At 45.4% G+C, this 18,897-nt stretch overlaps 1 protein-coding gene across 1 annotated transcript in view; it reads left to right on the top strand.

Annotated features, from left to right (window-relative positions):
- Nucleotides 1-10,464, top strand: part of SH3RF2 (SH3 domain containing ring finger 2) — a 70,455-nt gene extending 59,991 nt beyond the window's left edge. Inside the window, exons 6-9 of the mRNA XM_019535000.1 lie at nt 827-997; nt 4,170-4,402; nt 6,920-7,269; nt 9,658-10,464. Of these exons, the coding sequence (XP_019390545.1) occupies nt 827-997; nt 4,170-4,402; nt 6,920-7,269; nt 9,658-9,960 (1,057 nt within the window). The 3' untranslated portion in view covers nt 9,961-10,464. The remainder of the gene's footprint in view (nt 1-826; nt 998-4,169; nt 4,403-6,919; nt 7,270-9,657) is intronic.
- Nucleotides 10,465-18,897: the final 8,433 nt, after the last annotated feature.

The following is an 18,897-nucleotide window of genomic DNA, read 5'->3' as shown; positions in this document are numbered from 1 at the left end:
CCCCCCCCCCCTTTTAGCTGTTTTTCGGGAAGTTGTTGCCATTCTGCCTCATCACCAGGTCCACTGCTCAGCATAAGTAATCTAATTAGATAACTAGAAGCAATCTAATACTTAAAGTACATGGGTTGCTACACAGGAGAGAAAGGGAAGAAAGGGAGGTAGGATTATTTGGGTAATGCTTTTCATGGTGCTCATGATCCATTTGCATGCATTGGAGTCCCACCCTCCTCAAGTCCAAAAGGTGACAGGAAAATGCAGTTTAGCAAGTACTGCTGCTCACCGTTTTTAACTCCCAAAGTTACTGAGCACTTTTCAAAGCCCCAACACATCCTTGACTTTGTGTCCTTGATACCGTCTTCTGGAGGTGCACCTCACCCACACACCTGTGCTGCTCTGCCTTGGACTAGGTATGCTTTATTCCTGAATCTGACAGTATTTCCTATATGAGAACAAGAATGGCAGCTCCCTCTTTCCCCCTTATTGCCCTGGTCCATTCGGCCGTGTGAGCTGGCAATTCTGCAACAAAAAACACTGACAAACAGCCAGGTTCATTCTTCACTCCTAGTGGCTTTCTTATATTCATATTCTCTCTGGAAGATGTAGGCACTTTCTTTCCTGCAAAACTTTTTCCGTATTTGTGACAGTGCCCAGATATTTGACATGAGTACTATTTGAAGAGGCTTCAGGCAACTAACTTCTGCTCACAAAAGCCAACAGCATCGGTTCCCAGAATGGTTAGAAACAGGATTGTGCTGTCACAGTCTCTTTATATGGCATGAATAGGGTTATCACTCCATAATAATGTTTGCTCTTCTTTCATTCCCAGGTGTGTTGCCCTCCATTCCTACATAGCTCATGGACCAGATGAGCTGGAGCTGCAGAAGGGAGAAGGAGTTCGTGTTTTGGGGAAGTACTATGATGGTTGGCTGCGGGGAATGTCGCTCGTCACAGGAAGGGTTGGGATCTTCCCCAGCAATTATGTTGCCCCCCTTTTCAGGTCCGATTTCCTTATGTGAAATAAAATATTTGCACAAGGGGTAATAACAGTGGGTAACACTGGCTCTTCTCATCCCTCTAGCGACATGCAAGGAACATGGTGTCTGTCTCCAGAACAATATGTTGCCATCTTGGTCATAACTTTTCATACCTTACATGTTTTGAATGAAGTACTGCTGCCACCATTCTGAAATAACCAGAGCTCATTCCCCATTACCCTTTAATAATGATTGCCCATGTGAGCTATATGGGAATTTCATCTCCCCTTGAAGGTCAGGCACTGTCATTAACAGAAGTCAGACAGCCGATCAGATGGACCAGAGTTCCCTTTGGAGTTGCCATATGGTCCAGATTATACAGACAAATGAACAGTATGGCATCAGCCTTCCTTCCCCACTTTTGCATCTGAAATTTCAGCAGGAAAGTCAATAGCTAACAGCTCTACCGTGGCTTTACTTCACTCTGGGAGGTGAAGACCCTGTCTAATGACATTGGACTGCACAGAATTTGCTTTGCACATCTGGGAGTTAAAAAGCCAGCAAAAACAAGAGAGTCAGCCCAAAATTTCCCTTATGTTCATTTAAAGTGACTTGTTTCTTTGCTAGAAGGGATGCTCCAAACAGAAGACTCTTTTAGAATCGAAGTTCTGTCTTCTTTGGCTCCAACTGTTAAAAGGTGTTGATTGACCTAAATAAACATGCATTAGCAAGATCCAGAGAGCAATAATTGGAAACATACAATTTGGGAGGGAAAAATATAGATGCATCTCAGGGGGACCTGAGCGGAGCAAGATAGACAGTGGAAAGGAGCAGATTAGGAAAACGGCTAAATTGTTGCTACAAATAGACACTAAGCTTCTTAAAGTAGAAGAAGCCTGTATTTAGGAACATTAAAGCTTTTTCCTTTTCAGAAGTGATTTCATTATTGAAAAATTCATTGTGATTGTTAAAGCTTCTTAGCTCTCTTACAGGTAAGGCAGTGATGGGCATTAGAGTAAAGTGGAAGAGAGAGAGAGAGATGCAGAGATGAACAGCTGGGGGGCCTGTGGGGATAATTTCCAAACCCACTCACTTTCTTTTCATGTGTTATCACATCAAAGCAACACAGTCCTTTCTTATAAATTTGACAGCCTTGTCACACAAAGTTTTTAAGACTTCCCACCCTAGTGATCACAGAGGACTTATTTGGGCTGATTCAAGGAACAGAGAGCTGAAAACACAGCATGAGCGTCAGGGATGGATGGGTTTGCTATAGGAGAATCTGTTATTGTGCAGAATAGTTCCAAGGAAGAAGCACCCCTCAAGTCAAGGGGTGCTTCCCGAGCCATTGAAAACTGGACTGAGGAGAGCCCTGGAATATATTCCAGTTCTGGACCTGGCGTGGCAGAGCTATCTTGGATGGCCCCACCTTGTGCTAGAGACAGACCCTATGATTTGGTCAACATGCCAGGATGGCACTAAGGCTTGTTGCCTTTTGGCTGAAAGGGCAATTGGCCCGTCATCTACAGAGTTTCTGCTGCAGCTCAGTTTGTGTAAGTTTATTGAGAAGCCCTGACTGGGACCCACAGAAAGCCTAATGGTGGCCTAACTAACCCGACCCTTCATAGTTACTGATGTTGAGGGGCACATTTGGCTCTTTTTTCTTTCCTGGCTTATGTTCATCTGGGCTAAATGGCTCAATTCAAGCTGGAGATGGTTATGCTACTTCAGTCCCAGCATCATCTCTCCAAACACCCTCCCTGCATTAAAGGGAGCAAGTGATTATTCTTTGTCGTTCCAGCTCATTTCCCTGCAATATAGCCTCTGATAATACCCAGGCCCCACCTCACTGATAAACAGAGCAAACAAACAATCAAAAGCACAGCTCAGCTACCCTAAGTAGCTCATAAAGTGCCTCAGCCATAAGTACCAATTTTAGAGCTGCTATTCTGTATCCTCTTTTGGAAATTTCTTCATAATAAATTGATGCCTCAGTTATTTTGATGAATCGCTGCTCCATTATTAAACTATAAATCATTCTTCCACCCCCAAAGAAAGCCACCGGGAAGTAAAGTAAAGTAAAGTAAAGAAACACTGTCTTTCTCCTCCTTCAGCAAAGTTAGCAGAGACCTCCCCTGGCCCACTTTCCCAGGGAATTGGGCGTATTCAGGAGAGTTACTTAGACATCACATAGATGGGGAAGATCGATGGCTGTTTTGGCAATTTACCGGATTCAGGTGAAAGGGCCAAGGTGACCTCTCCAGGGAAAGTAGATGAGGAGAGGAATAATCAGAAGTGACAGATGCACACTGCAGGGCCTGAACAGCAGCTGGCAAAGTGGAGTCAGAGGGCCAAGGCGCGTCCTCGCTGCCTCAGCCTCGTCCTTAAGAATCACCACTCTGACTTGTATGCTGTGGTGAGGAATCAATCCTTAGCCTCAAGTGGAAGGTGTGACATTTGTCACCCAGTACTCACTCTTGCCCAGTTCATTCAGTTCAGGAAAAAGGACCGCTTGTGCCTCCTGAGCAAAAATCAATGAGCTCTTTGCTGCACAGAAGTTTTCCTGTGATGTGCTCCTGCCACACTATGGGGAGGAACAGTTCAGGATGCTGGGCAAGCTTCAGTCACCAAGACTAACATGCTGTACTGAAAGCCATTTTGCAGCAGTGCCTCGCCCTACAACTACCACAGGATTTTTGTTTGGCATATATCTGCCTCTGAAACCCGAGTATGGCTTTGGTGGCTTCTGTGCAGCCTGAAGCGAGGAGGTGGAACAAAGCCCACGGTCCATATAATGCCAGGCCTCTCTCTTACTGAGCTGGTGCTTTGGTGGATGGCGGGCACCTAGAAGGCCTCCTTGCAAATTGCCACTGACACAAAGCATTCAAAGGCATGTCTTTGAAGGCCCAGTTACAATGCGAGCGCAAAAGGGCTGAGAGTACAGTTTAATCAAGAAGCTAATCTGTGCAGGCTCCCGAATGTTTTGCCCTGAACCCCTTTATCCTGGGGAGCTAGCGGTAGCGTTAAAAAATCCTGATCTGGATCGGTGTTTGGCAAATGCCCTGTTTCTTTCCAATCCACTGAAGCAAAATCTACCTGGATGACTGGGGGGGGGGGGGAATTGAAAATATAGATTTGAACTCTGCAGCTTTAACTTGCTCTTATTTTGCTCTCCTTCTCAATCTGTTAAACCAGGAAGTCATCCAACATCTCAGATTCGAGGATGCCTTCCCTGTATGCCAGTTGGACGTTATCCACATCCTCCCTTTCCTCCCAAGGAAGCATCTCAGAGAATGGGCCAAGGCAAAGCAGACCTTTGAAGTCTGCTTTGATGCCAACACCCACGACCTCACCAGCAAGGAACATGGCCATGCCAGGCACTCCAGGACAATCGTCTCTGAGGCGAGGACATGGCAACACTAGGAAAAGTAAGTTCTGGTGCAGACAGGGAGCAGGCAGGGAGGAACTGTGCTCACAAGTGATTCTTCTCCCTAACACTACTGGAAGCCTTTAATTAATGCATTAAGCCAAGGCTGAAGTAATAATAAATAACACAGTACAGCTTCTGAAAAGTTAGCAGCTTCAGCGAAAGCACCAGCTAGGCTGGATGCCAGTACCCACACTAAACTCTGCCAATGACAAGGACAAAGCCATCCTCACAAATATACCTACTGGGTCACCCGTACATCCTACAGTAAGATGGACTTGGAGAGGGATGTGTCAGGAAAGACAGTTTGGTGATCAGATGCGGCCAGTGTAAAACATAGATGAATTTGCAGGTCTAGTCAGCCACTCTTATGTGTGCTGTCCATTCTTGCTACGGCAAATGTCCATACTGTTTACAGCAGGAACTGTGGCCTTTCACAACAGTCCTGTAGAAATCGGGATTCTGGTGGTGTAGCAATAAAAAAAAAAAAAAAAAATCCCACAGGGCTGAATTCGATGCTCTCAGAAAATAATGATTCAGTATTTCAGAAGATACAAAATGAGAAGCCAAGCTGAAATACTGCAACTGCAAAAAGTTCCACATGAAATTTGTATGAGCAAAGATAATCGTGAGTGTATTTGACAGTATTCAGGTATCACACTGACCCCATTTGAGGGCTATACAAGAGGGTAGAGGTTACTTTCCGAGTCAGAGTATGCATGCGTTGTATTTCTTTGACCATACGCTTCCTCTGCTGCTCTGTTGGTTGTCTCCCACCTTAGATGTGGCCGCCTTTCAAAAAATAAAGACCCTCTCAGAATGACAATACTAAATGTTTACTAAATACTTATTTAAATCGTCATATCTGTGGCTCTCATAACTGCAATAGCTGACCATGCAAATATCTATAAATTGAGACTCGAACAAGGAAGTCTTATTACATCTATCTCTGGTGGTACTGACTGTGCCATCTCTGTCATGGTGAAACACTACAATGGAACTGGCAAAAGAGCCAGGGCTCCTGCATCACCCTTCTTCCTTGAACACAAAACAAGGATGGGGCAAAAGGATTGTCATTTTGGCTATTCCAAATTCCTCGCTCAGTACACAGAACAGCTCTTTCCAGGGGTTTAAACAGAGCTTAGCTTGTTAGTTTTCCATGAGACAGGCAAGGTTTCTTTCAGACAGTTCAGACTGCCTTGGAATAGATCTCCAGCTACTGGAGCAGTTGCAGCAACATTTTCTTAATGCCTTCAGACTGAGCTGCTGCTTGAGATACGCAGTCATTGCAGGGGGTGAACGTTCATTTGCAAAGGGCATTATCAACGGTTTAGGCTCAAAATTCGATTTATCTGTAAAGCTGTTTTACTTTAAAAGACTTGTCCCCTCTGTAGTGATTCTGTCTGGGGGGAGGGGTAAGGATCAACCTTTTAGGCAGCAAGAAACTGCAAAAGATACTGCGACTTCCAGTGTTTTCACCTGGAAAGTAAATATTCAAATGGAAGAGTGTGAGCCGCAGAAACAACCATGAGGCAAAACCTGAGGGATGGCTGCTGCAGCCTCAATTATAGGGCTCATGCTCAGGATTAATGCAGGATTGGTGCTAAGCAAATGACAAAAGGGGTCCCAGCTTCTGCCAAGCCAGGGACAACCAAGGACAGCCAGCACCTCCTTGGAGGCACTCAGCACCTCGCAGGATCAAGACTTTTTAGGCTTGTTAGGCTTCTACCTACCTGTTTCAATTTATTGTAGGAAATCAGTACAGCTTTGTGGAGAGACCCGCCTTTTTACAGCGTGGAGCCCAGCCAGTATGAGAGGTACCAATGCCATCACTTATTGATTCAGGAACCCTGACATGAAAATTCATCATGCTATGCCAGTGAGAATCAATACCAAAAACAGTAGTGCTAAGATTAATGTGGGCAAAGACCCCCAAGAAAGTCCTGTGCAAAGCTGTACAGGAGTCAGAAGAATTAAAGGTCTGCCATATGTTTTCAAATATCATGGACTGAATCCAAGTTGCATGAGCTGACAGAGAGGAAGGAAAGAGGGGAAGGAAGGCTTCCCCTCTTTTGCATCTGAAACCACTTTTAATGATTAAAGCAAGGGGCTAGGGAATCAGAACACCTCAATCCTACTTCTAGTCACTCTGTTCTTTCTGAGCATCATTTCCCCTCATTTGGAACATGAAGGCAATAGGACATTTAATGGTACATCTAGACTGAGGTTCTGCTGTGCAAAATAAACACATACAAGCATGCTGGGAAAATAAGTTCATTAAGCTTTGAAATTATTCTATGAAAGGCAAAGTCTGATTAAACAGGCCATTCTGGAAATGGGAGAAAGGGGAAGAAGTCATTTTTGCTCCTCTGTTATTATTCAGATAGGTCCCTTGCAGATATGGTCTACTTCTGGAAGCATCCAAAGGGAAAGGAGAGCCTAAAGGTGGTAGGCATCTTTTTCCACATCTATGTTTTATTTTAACCTTCATCTCATTCAAAATGATCTTGCTCCCCAGATGGATCATTGCAGAGGCCTGTGCAGCCAGGCACTCCTGTTCACGTTGCCGGCTCCCTCCGGCGTGCTTCAGCTGCTGCTGTGAGACCTCAGGCATTTCAACTCTATCCACCACAAGGCTCCTTGACTGGAGCTGCCATGGCTGAAGCTGGAGCAAGGCTGAGTTCTTCCAATGATGCTTCATCAGTACTTGTGGCCAGGGGCATTGAAAGCCAATCTCCTTCTGCATGTAGCTCAGTGATCCTGGATGCCAAAGACTCGCCAGCAAAAAGTGAGCCTCCAAAGCCACCTGCATCAGCTCCTCCCTCCATTTTGGTAAAACCAGAGACCTCCCGGAACAACTCAGAAAAGGTACAGTAAGGCTTATTCGCTGCAGGGAGAACCCCACCCCTTGGATATCTGGCTCAGGACAATCTTGAAAATCCTGCCAGTATTCACATTTGTTTTCAGCCATACACCACAGACCAAATCCCTGAAGGACTCCACTCCATGTTCATTGTGGCTTTACTCAGACAGGACTCTGGACCCACAGGATTGCTGCTAGAGTACAGTTTTCCAGACCTAAATTTGTTTCTGATAGCATCTGCCCCCCTGTGAATGTGACTCTCTCAGAATCCCCCATGGGGTCTCTGTCTGCAAAAGTCACTGCTCACTTGGTAAATGCCTGCAGAGGCACCCATTTACCGATATCTTCACTCAGGCGTGAGTCCCATTGAAATCAAGGCACGTTTGAGTTAGCCATATTATAAGGTTATTAATCATTTGCATCAAAGTTTAATTTAAACTGTTCCTGGCAGAGTTCTTTAACTTCTTCTCTGCCGTCCTGCTCACGTGCAAATTCCCCTCCGCTGAACAGTGGCACTTCGTAGCTACGAACTTCGTAGCGTGTTCAGAGCTACAGCCTTGAGTTTGACACCCCCTGGCAGACAGCTCTATCTGCGATACCCTCCAATCTCTTCATCACCTCCCCTTTTTATCCTGCCTGCCACTCCCTTGGTGTCAGTGGATATTGGTTATTATAATTTGGATGCCCCCAGTCTCCGGAGTAGCACCTCAGGTACTTTTATCTGTCCATCTCATAATAGGGTTGGTAGTCCAGCCCAATCCACTTTCACCTTAAACCTGCCAGCTGCCAACTGCTGGCCTCCCAGGTTTGCTGCACTGGGAAGCTATTCTGAAACCTGATTAGGTCTCATTAGATCCTGGCCCCCTCAGCCTGTAACTCAATCTCAGTTGTTCTGTCAACCGTGCCCCTCAATTCCAAGGTCTTGAGGAGTCCAAGTAATGATTCTTAGGACCCTCTTGTCAGCCATATCTCAGGGCATTAGGCCCATTTTCCCCCAACTTAATCACCTGAAGTCTACATACTCTGGGCAGCTTGCTCCCTGAGCTCTCAGCTCTGTACCAGGAAGCTCTGTGCTCAGCGCCCTCAGCTCAGCCCCAGCACTCTCTGTAGGGGCATTGGCTCAGCCAGGCATGTTGTCTGCACTCTACTCTTTGCATTGAATATGAATTATTTGCACTCTCCTTTGCATTGGATTGCCTAGACTCCATCTGTCCCAGAATCCAAGCGCTAGGGAAGCCTGAATGCCCTCTGAAGCAATCCAAATTTCCCTTGGGCGTATTTACCCAAGGCCGACTCCATCCTAGATAAAGTATACACAGCATCCTTCCAAGGTGCCCTAGTGTCCTGCAAACTAATCATCAACAGCTCCACACCCCCCCCAATAACTACCCCATGCCTCACAATTAGCAAACAAAAAATATCAACTTTAATTACACCCTTCTACATACCTTTAGCAAAGGAAAACCCACCCCTCTGTTTACCAGCTCCTCTGGGTACCTTACTGTCTGTAGTTTTTCCAGTCTGCAACCTCCTCTCTCATAAAACTGTTCTCCCCTTCAGACTGTACACCGCAATGCTGTCCTCAACCTAGGAACCACGTTCAGGTGTTACTCATCTGATATCATCAGCAGGTGCCTCAGCTCTGCTGCAGCCATCACCTAATTAATTGCCTGGAGCTCTGAACTCTGCAGCTTTTGTAGCTCCTATTCTTGGCTCCCTCAGCTGCCTACATGGTGATGTTGCAGTTGCTTTAAGTCAGCGGCCTGCAGCTGTTTGCTGCTCTGTGATGCTGCCTTCTTTCCACTTAAGCAACAGGGGTTATGGTCCCCTGTTACAGGCACGTAGAATAACTGTTTAGGATGCATGAATCCCTCAAAGCCAAGCCAAATTGAGGCTTCTAGTTAAAATATTAGCTACAAATCAATCTTTCCACAGTCCCAGGTAAGAGAAAGCCAGAAGGATGGAAAATGGATTTTAAAAAAGCAGCAAGAGGCTATGCTATCTTGCACGCTCCTCCACCACTACAGTTCTTTCTCCAGCACTTTCCATTTTAATTCATGCTCTATATGTATGTAGGCCAGTTTGTCTATGTGGGAGACTGGATTACTCTGGGACCTGGCATACTCTGTATTCTTCTGGTGGTTTCTCTCTTGTAGAGCTGGTGTTCACACTTTGCCGTATCTAACCATTTCAGCACTGTGCATGACACCAGGCCCGCGGGGCAGTCCAAGTCACACTCTGCTACATATGTAATCCATTGCTGGGAAGGTATCATCACTCCACCTTGGCACCATGGTGCCAAGGTCTCCACAAGAGTAGATCAAAGTAAGAGGTAGAGGCTCGTGTTGTTTCTCCTTAATACATGGTCATTCTTGATTCCGTTCACATTTCAGCAAGTGAAAACAGTGAGATTTCAGAACTACAGCCCACCTCCATCCAAGAGGCACAGCTCGCAGTCATCCCCAAGTCTCCCTCGTGGCAAAATGGAGCAGAGAGCAGCTGCAGAGGCAGCCCAACAGGAAGCAAACTTGATGGGCCCCGACACAACAGCTCTCTACTCGCCCAGAATCAGTTCCAGCCCTATGCACCAGAGGAGGACGCTGCACCCAAAGACGTCATCACTAGATCTGTCTATCCCGGCAGGACAACTGACCTTCCCGACCAAAAAGAACTACAGCAGCTTTTCTGAGAACTGAAAGGTTAATTTCCTTTTATTACACCCCCTTTTCCAGTGGGCTTTTTTTTTTCTGTACTGTGAGAAAAGCCTCTCACAGACCCAACACCAGCTTGCTTACTGCCCTTTCCCTTTACAGGGACCGTAGGTCCAATCAGGTACTTATAATACTTGTGTTCCCCGCAAGAGCAAAACTTGTAAGCCACTCCCAACACTGCAGCTCCAAGAGACCCAAGGAGCTCCAAGGATGGGATCACCACCTCTCTCCAGTTTTATGGTATAGTCCCATTTTCAACACCATTTGATTTGCATCCCTCCAACTGTCTGTACAAACTATGGCAATGGATAAGTATCCCCAACACAATGAGTGAAACAACAGAAGCCTGCACTGCCCCTGTGGGTGAGTGCAAGATCCATCCGTAGAGATTGCAACCCCCTCAAAACCAATGCTCCCAGGCAGTGCTGGAGCAAGGGGGGAAGGGGAATGAGCAGGGTGACCGCCCTGGGCGTCAAAGCAAAGGAGCGCCAACAGGTGGTGCCCAGCCGGGAGGGAGGGGGGCGGCGCAGGATGGAGCTGTGAGTAGTTTGTTTGGGGGGGGCACAGGGACGGGAAGGGTGGCTCCCACCACTGCATGCACTCCCAGGCAAAGATGGGGGGACATGTGCCCTCTGGATCTGTGTGCAGGGTGAGGGCAGGTTGCCACTCCGAGCTTTGCCCCAGGCACCAAACTTCATTGCTGTGGCACTGCTCTCTGGTGTCAATTCCAGCATTTTGCAGCCAGCCTTACAGAGGTGTAGAAGAGTGTAGAGGTATTTGCACACAACAGAAAAAATTAAACCAACTTTGGCTTCCTCTCTCCTACATGGAAGCCCACAGAGACCAAGATACTGGTTCATTAGCTTTCCCACTTCTACAGGATAAAGAAACATAAATCAAAATCAGTCAGTTCCTGGCTGAATTTTCAAGTTCCCCTTCTATGGGTTTTTCCTTCAGTTTTTTGAGCCTGGGAGTGAGCTCGTATTCTAATTTGAGAGGTAGTTATTTAGAAAGATAATTCACCCTAGAACCAAAACTAAACTGCAGCTGTTTATGACAGATCACAGAGTCTTTGCAGCTGTGTGCTTTGGATCTTACTTCTGCTAGTTGATTGGTTTCCTGCAATTACTTGACAGTATAGGCACTACCTCCTAGATGCCTGCAGTTCAACTGCAGTGCTTTTCCCCCATTCATATAATTAGTGGGGGTTTTCTAAGTATCCTAAATGGATTTTTTTAAAAGCTATCTATATTAAGGTGCATGAAGCATTTATCTAAATAAGAGGAAGGATAGTTGTGTATTTGTTGTGACACAAACTGTTCCTTCCTCCTACAACACCCATAAGTATCTCCTACCTTCAGCTGACCTCCCTTTGGCTATGAAGCTTCAGAAAGAATCAACAAAATTGGAAAGTCACATTAGGGTCTTCCAGCTGTGACTGCTGTTTAGCAAAGTGGCACACAATGGGTTGGACTGTTTGTGCTTTGTTTCTAGGGCTGGTGCAAAGACCACCAATTCCCATTCTAGCCAGAGTAAGGGAGCATTAGATCCCATAACAACGGCTGCTGTGCTGCTTCAAAGACTGTTGTAAACTAACATCCTTGGCTGATTGCACACAAAACCCATTAAATTAACTCAGTACGTCATTTCTGGAGCGCTGGGACAGCCTCTGAGAAGGAGGTTTCATTTGAAATTAAGGAAGGGGAACGGATGGGCCCATCTGTTAGTCTACTACATCTTTTTTGTTGTTTTTACATAAAAAAAAATTCTGTAACAGCTCAGTGGTCATCTAGGACTTCTGTTTTGATTGGCCTTGGTATGATAATTGTGAACTGTGATCCAGCTTCAATTCTTCTCCTTCATATCCATATGTTCCTGGTGCATGGGCTATTGGAAAATCTCCTTTAGCAGTTATAAATAGGAGCTATATGACACAGTTTGACTCCAACTAGCCATGATATGGGGCTCTATCATTTATTTTAATTATCAGAGGGTCAGAATAAGAATGACATATCTGACTGCCCACTTTTTCTGCACCCAACCTTTCTCCCTTACCTGAGCACAACATCCCCAAAGGGTAGCAATGCATCTGTAGAGTCTAGAAGAGCTCAGAAGTGTTGGGGTCCCTGATCTTTTCATGGATTCAGAGGGGCACAATAACTAATATAGTTTTGGATTAAAACAGATGTGACCCCCACAGATGAAAAATTGGATATAAAACAAGCAATAACAAGGAGAGGGAAAAAAAGGTGATTTGCCCAAAATTCTGGACCCTGATGCCAGAAATGCTAAATAAACATATTGCTTGAAGGAATGTTAGAGTAAGAGAAAACCCAAATGACACAGGAATTTCCCTCACAGTAGTAGATGCTTCGGAAGATGCTGCAAGAAACACCACAGTGATCAGGAATGAGATAATCTGACCCCCATGAGGGTCTACTCCTTGTGCTTAATAAACTGAGATGAGTCTAAAACCTGAAACGAAAGGTTCTACTTGCTTTCCAGCATTCAGTTAATATTAGCTGTTTTTGGGGTGGGGGGTTTCAGACCTCCTAAACAGCAGGGCAGTTAGGGTATAGGGAGGGGTTTTGGAATCCATGCCATAGCAAGGGAGTGGGGCATGAGTGGGGTGACCTCCCCAGGTACCAAAGAGAAGGGGCACCAACAGGCACTACCCAGCTGTGGCAGGCAACAGCAGAGTGGCTCATCTGGGGTGGTGTGGGTGTAGGGGAAGGGCAGCTCCTGCCACTGCATGCACCCCCGGGCAAGCATAGAGGGTGCGTGTGCCCCCCAGATCTGTGCACAGGGCAAAGGCAGACTGCCACAGTGGGCTTTGCCCCGGCCACAAAATGTCATTGCTATGGCACTGTTTGGAATACTTTATCTATCTGTTTGAAATTGTATGAGGCAGAGATCTCTGTACATCCCTCTCCACCTCAAGTCCTCAGCAGCACAGATAAAAAGCTTACTCCTTCAGTCTGCATTGTGTGCCATCAATTAAGATAGTGCCAAGTAGGTGTAAATGCAGAGTAGCATTATACCCTCAGCTGGCACAGAAGTTAATGATGACACAAAGTGCAAGCTAAAAACCTCAGTCACTTCAATGCTCAATGAACACTTTGGGAAAGAAATAGCCTATTTCATTACTCCTTAAAATAAACAGACAAACAGACTTGTGCACCAAAAGGTCTAGGTTTGCCCAAATACACACCAGGAGAAATAAAAGCTTAATAGATGCAACAGACATTAAACCTTATAGTAATTTGTAGCTGCAGCTTGGGTTTTTTCCTGTTCATGCCCTGCATCCAAATGATAATTAACAGGGTACTAATGAAAGGATAGCTTGCTTTCTATGACCTACTCAGTAACCTGCTGATGAACTAACCAACAGATTTCAGCAGCTGTCCTCTCATGAGGCTCATTTGAGACAGCTGCGGCAGAGCGAGGCATGAGAATTAGCCGTGCAGATGGAGTCACTGGCAAGTGCTTCAGGTATAGGAAATGCCCGAGAAGAAGCCAGCCGTCACAATGGAGAGGGGATTGCGGGGGCAGCTTTTGCATTTTACAGCTCTGGAGAAAGCAACTGCATTTATTCGTTTCATCCCAAGCCTAGTGTGATAGACATGATTATCCCATTTGTGGAGTCAAAGAGGTAGTTGTTCTGTACATACAGTTCCCAGGGGCCTGACAGCAGTGATCTAAAGCATGTACCATAAACATCAGCCTGCCCTGTGACCATTCACTTGATATTAAAGCAGCAAAGTCTTCCTCTTTTGGGACTGTAAGGTCTAGCAGTGCTAATGCCATGGCACATGCTATTTGCATTGCTTCTCAAAAGAGACAGAGCTTTTGAATGCATCCAGAGAAAGGTATGTTCCATAAGGGGGAGTTAAACTTCAGCTTCCTGGCAAATAGCATAGCAATCAGAACAGCAATTGCCACTCCTTTCCAATGCAGGAATTGCACTTGGAGCTTTAAAGCTATACAAGGCATTTAAATGGACAGTGAACCATGTCATGAGAGGTCAAGGTGCTAACCCCAGCTGTTGGAACAAGGTGGAATACTGTTTGAAGTATGCAACATTTACCCTTTAAATCTTGTTACATCCTGCACTACTGGGTTCAGTGCTTTTTCCTCAGACATGCAAAGTATGTCTCTGAACTCATATAGATGGGACAATGCCACAAAGTGTTGTATAGAATGGTGATGATGGTTCATACCTTTCATAGACTTCCCAGGCTCTTCAGCTGAAAATGCAGCCACCTTCAAGGTTGACAGTTCCAATTTCAGCTTCACTATGAAGCCTGATGCCCCATTCATCCACAGCCAGGTTTGAGGTGATGGGCACTTAGATCCTCACTTGTTATTGGCAATTGCCCCTACCATAGAAGTCTATAGGATTTATATCGTCAGAACCTCAAAATAGCAGAGAGAGAGCATGAGAACAGCAAGTCAGTAGTTTCTGAAACTCAGTCAAGAATCCAGCACAAAGAGGTATTTAAGGAGGAGGCACAGAAAGAAAACAACACCTCAGAATTTACCAATGGCTTCAAAAAAGGAAATATAGTGAAGCATAGTCACCTTGTAAGATTAATCCACAACTGGAGTAGATTTCCCCACTGACTCAACAGTCACAGTGGGAATGGGAATGGCAATGGTTAAGTGTTAGTTGCAGAACCCAGTTCTGGGGATACAAAGTTAGGTACCTATGTAGATAGAAACCTGTATAATTGAGCTGGAGCTGTTTTTCCTTCTCTCTTGCCTCAGCTCTGCCACCCACCAGCCTTTATGGCCTGATTTTCAGAGGTGCTGTGAACGAGAGCAGCAGGAGGCTCAATGCTTCTTGAAATCAAACTACTAAAGCTTAATAAACACCCAAATTTACAGGGCTGCTCCAGCCTTGAGCAGAGGGTTGAACTAAATGACCTCTTGAGGTCCCTTCCAGCTCTGAACTACTATGATTCTGTGAAAGGGCCTACCTCAGAACAAGACAATAGCAAGGTCCAGCTCTCACCAGCATCAATTCAGGATGTTCCCTTTCACAGAAAAAAAATCTTCTGTATATGTGGATGGAAGGTGGTAAGATGCAGGGACTCACGCAAGGTCCTGGGTTGCCCATGAGTCCTCAAGGCTGCAAAACCACACAACTTCTGGTTACAATCAGTGATACTCAGACTGGCTTCCATCTGCAAGTAGCTCCTCAACTTACCACCAGTGGTTCTTCTTGGGAAATGTCATCAAAGGGCGCTTAATTTTTTTTTTATTGCATGCATTGGGCATGTCTTTTATTTATTTGAATTTGTTATAAACAAGTGTTTGCGTATGTAAAGAGAGGTTCGCCACTCTTAAAAGATTGTACCCTGTGGGACCGTGCCAATGTCAACTATTGTAGCATAGCTTTTCCTTTTGAGCTGCAGTGTATTTGCTACAGTTCACAAAGGGATGTAGCTGTTGGGTCCTTTGGTTAACACAGACTGTTCATGTGGCTCCTGTGCCTGAGGGTAGAGTGGCCACCATAGAGGATAGTCCGGTTGTCCTCTGTCCTCTATTAATACGAAACTGGACGCCTTTATGTCCTTTATTTTTCTTGAACAGGGAACAGGGGAAAAATGGGTAATTTTCTTGAAACACAGGACATAAGGGCATCCGGTTTTGTATCAACAGAGGACAACCGGACTGTCCTCTATGATGACCACCCTACCTGAGTGTCTCTAGACAGCATAATCTTGAGCACTCAGCAGTGTCTATAGTAAGAAACACCACCTATTTACTGTGATCAAGCCACTCGTGGGTTTAGCCCTTGTTGAGATGGTCCAGAGGAGGCCACCCGCATGATCCGGGGGCAGCAGGGCAGGCCCTACAATGAGAGACTGCGGGACCTGAACCTGTTCAGCCTTCACAAGAGAAGGCTGAGGGGGGACCTGGTGACCGTCTATAAACTCACTCGGGGGGACCAGAAGGGTTTGGGAGAGACCTTGTTTCCCCTAGTGCCCCCTGGCATAACAAGGAATAACAGCCATAACTTGTTGAAGACAAGGTTTAGATTAGACATCTGTAAGAACTACTTCACTGTCAGGGCGGCTAGGATCTGGAGCCAACTTCCAAGGGAAGTGGTGCTGGCTCCTACCCTGGGGGTCTTTAAGACGAGGCTTGATGCCTACCTGGCTGGAGTCACCTGAGCCCAGTTTTTCTCCTGCCCAGGCAGGGGGTCGGACTTGAAGATCTACAAGGTCCCTTCTGACCCGACTTCTGTGATTCTTGTTCCTGATAAAGTGTAACACCACTGGCAGGATGGGGCAACCAGAAAGCAGCAAACTTTGCTTACATATGCACATGCCTCAAGTCCTGAGCAGTGATGGGGAAAGAAAGTGCTGACAGTGAAATTGGTGCGTTGGTAAAATAGCATGCAGCTATTTTGGGATGGGAGCTATCTAAATCAGTTTTCTTGCGCAGGCTGTTTCAGTGTTTTGATGCCATGGTGATAGGTGCCCTAAATATACCCAAGATAGAGAAAGAGATGGATGCAAAGAACTCAAAGTAGGGTGAATTTTAAAGTGACAGATTTAAAGACCAGATCCATTCCTACTGGCCAACCCCTTTCAGCTGCAAAACAAACCCACCCTCCTGTTTAACACTAGTCCCTAGTACAACTTGTTAAAAGTGAAAATGCTTGGAAAAAAATAAAGTCCAGTTAGGATTTGACAGTTGCATCTGCTGAATACCATAACTACAGACCATCACAGGGAGAAAGGTGCCAGAGCCAACTTCTTCCTTCCTGCTCCAAAAGCACCAGCTGGAGGTAAAACCCTGCTTAAGGGCTCAACTGTGGCTTTGTCCTGAGTCCTGTATAAAAGGCAACACCTATACAGTGCCGACACTGCCTTAGGAGCTGGGCTTCTCTTAACGTAAAATTGCCCAACCTTGCTGTAATGCAGAAAACTCACGTTATGATGGACTAACTCCCCGTGTAAACACTGAATTCCAGAGTAAAAGCCAATGGCACGTCCCCAGAAGGAATTATTCCAGCATAGCTGCCCTTCGCATTCACCTTGTTCAGATGTGGGTGAACGTTTACAATGTACATCTACGCTGCACAACAGTGCTGCGCAGAGATTTCCAAACTCACTCTCCACCGACTAGCTTGGGTATAAGACAGACACCTTGTTAGCCTAATGTTGTCATGCCCTGCTTAGGCTTGCGTGTTGCTCATAAGGCTGGGGAATGATAGATGGAGCTCCCTCTTTTTTGTTTTCACTTATTTTTGTGCTTCCTTATCCATCCAAACTAAAATTTGCTGGATATGGCAATCTCTTTCTGTTGTTTCTGGCTGTTTGTGTAGCTCCTCTGGCAGCTAAAGGGGCTCACTGATGAGCAGCCGAAGATATTTTCTCCTCCCCAGGGGTTGAACAAACTGCCAAATCATTCCCAGTTCCTGCCAGTCTAGACAGCCAGGCCAACCCTCTGGCCCTGCTTGCTGTACTGCTGACTTCATGGCCTTCCGTTTTAGTCACAAGATACCAGATAAGTACACAATACAAAGAAAATCACATTAGCAAAGCCCAAGTATAATTTCAGATATGCTGCAGTGCAATGTGTCTGTATAATGAAAATATATTGTTCTCTGCCTAGTGAGCTGAATGCAAAAGAGCAAGTTGGTCACACAGAGCCTCTGAGAAGCCACAGAGTGCCTTGTTTGTCTGAAGACCATAGAAAGGGAGCCCTGGAAAAATGAATAAAGTAGTCATTGGGGACAGGAGGACTGTTAATGAACCTCTTCCAAGTTCTTGATTGGGGCTTCTTCTCTATCAGCTCATTTTTTATGATTAGTTAATGAATTGGAACTCAGATCAGATCATTCATCAGCTCGGTTTTAATTGCCTGCCTAGCTGTGCAAAGACCTGGAAGTCCTTCAATAAGTAACCTAACCCCTTGAGCTTGAACTGCACTCATGTTTCCTGATGAGGAAAAAAGAAAGAGAGCAGAGAAGGAACAGAACACTTTAACCAATTCCTTCTACAAGTCTCACTTGCAAGATGTATGTGTGGCCCTAGCCAGAAGCAATTACTCTCTGACTTACCATAGAGACAACAGATCAGACTCACAATATGCTAGGAGAATTTACCAGTCCAGGCCAACCTGTCCCAGATCCCAATATCCCGCCTGTTGCCATGAGGATAATAGTGTTAAGAGGAATATCTTGCTTGTCCCACAGAGTTTGATAAAACTGCTTCAGGTGGAACCCGTGCTTTATGCTCGTCCCGCTCTAGCGTGCGTTTAGTGTTATCTGATGACCTGAATGGCCTGGGATTATACCTAGCCTATGCTGGGAGGACACCTGGTTACTTGGAAAAAAGATTCTAACTCCAACCTTGTTAGGAATCAAAAGCAAACTGAAAAGTGCTAATCAGGTTTAGACAGGGATGATAGCCTCTGTCAGACCTTATCTATAACCAGTTGTATCGCTGCTTCCATTGACTTCAGCAGGAGCAAGGCAGAGCCCATCCTTCCATTTCATTCACTTTTCCATAATTACATTGTTGATGTCCTCCAAGTCCTGCCAAACCCAGTAATTCAAAAATAAGTCAGGCCCCAAAATAATCACAAATGACTTAAAAAATGAAATTAGAAAAAAGGGGAATGGGGTGGCGTGGGGGTGGGATTGGATTCTTTTCATCTGTCATTTTTAAAAAATCTTTGGGATCTGTGTTTTCAAATTTTTCTCTACAAAAAAACACCTCTATTGAGGGCTAGAAATTCTCTTTTTTCTGAACGAAAGCTAAGATTCTCACATAATTCCAGGAACTAGGATTTTGAAAAAAACGCCAGATCTCACAAACTCATGATAAACTAGCAAAAGTTGACAATAATAGGTACAATCACAAACCCTTGTTTCTGTCCTGCTTTTCCAGAGAAAACAGGGGT

This window comes from Crocodylus porosus, unplaced genomic scaffold (genome assembly GCF_001723895.1).
Source record: "Crocodylus porosus isolate Cpor-Errol unplaced genomic scaffold, CroPor_comp1, whole genome shotgun sequence".
NCBI classification, from domain to species: domain Eukaryota; kingdom Metazoa; phylum Chordata; order Crocodylia; family Crocodylidae; genus Crocodylus; species Crocodylus porosus.
The sequence above is the reverse complement of the archived record's forward strand: the minus strand, read 5'-3'. Positions and strand labels throughout refer to the sequence as shown.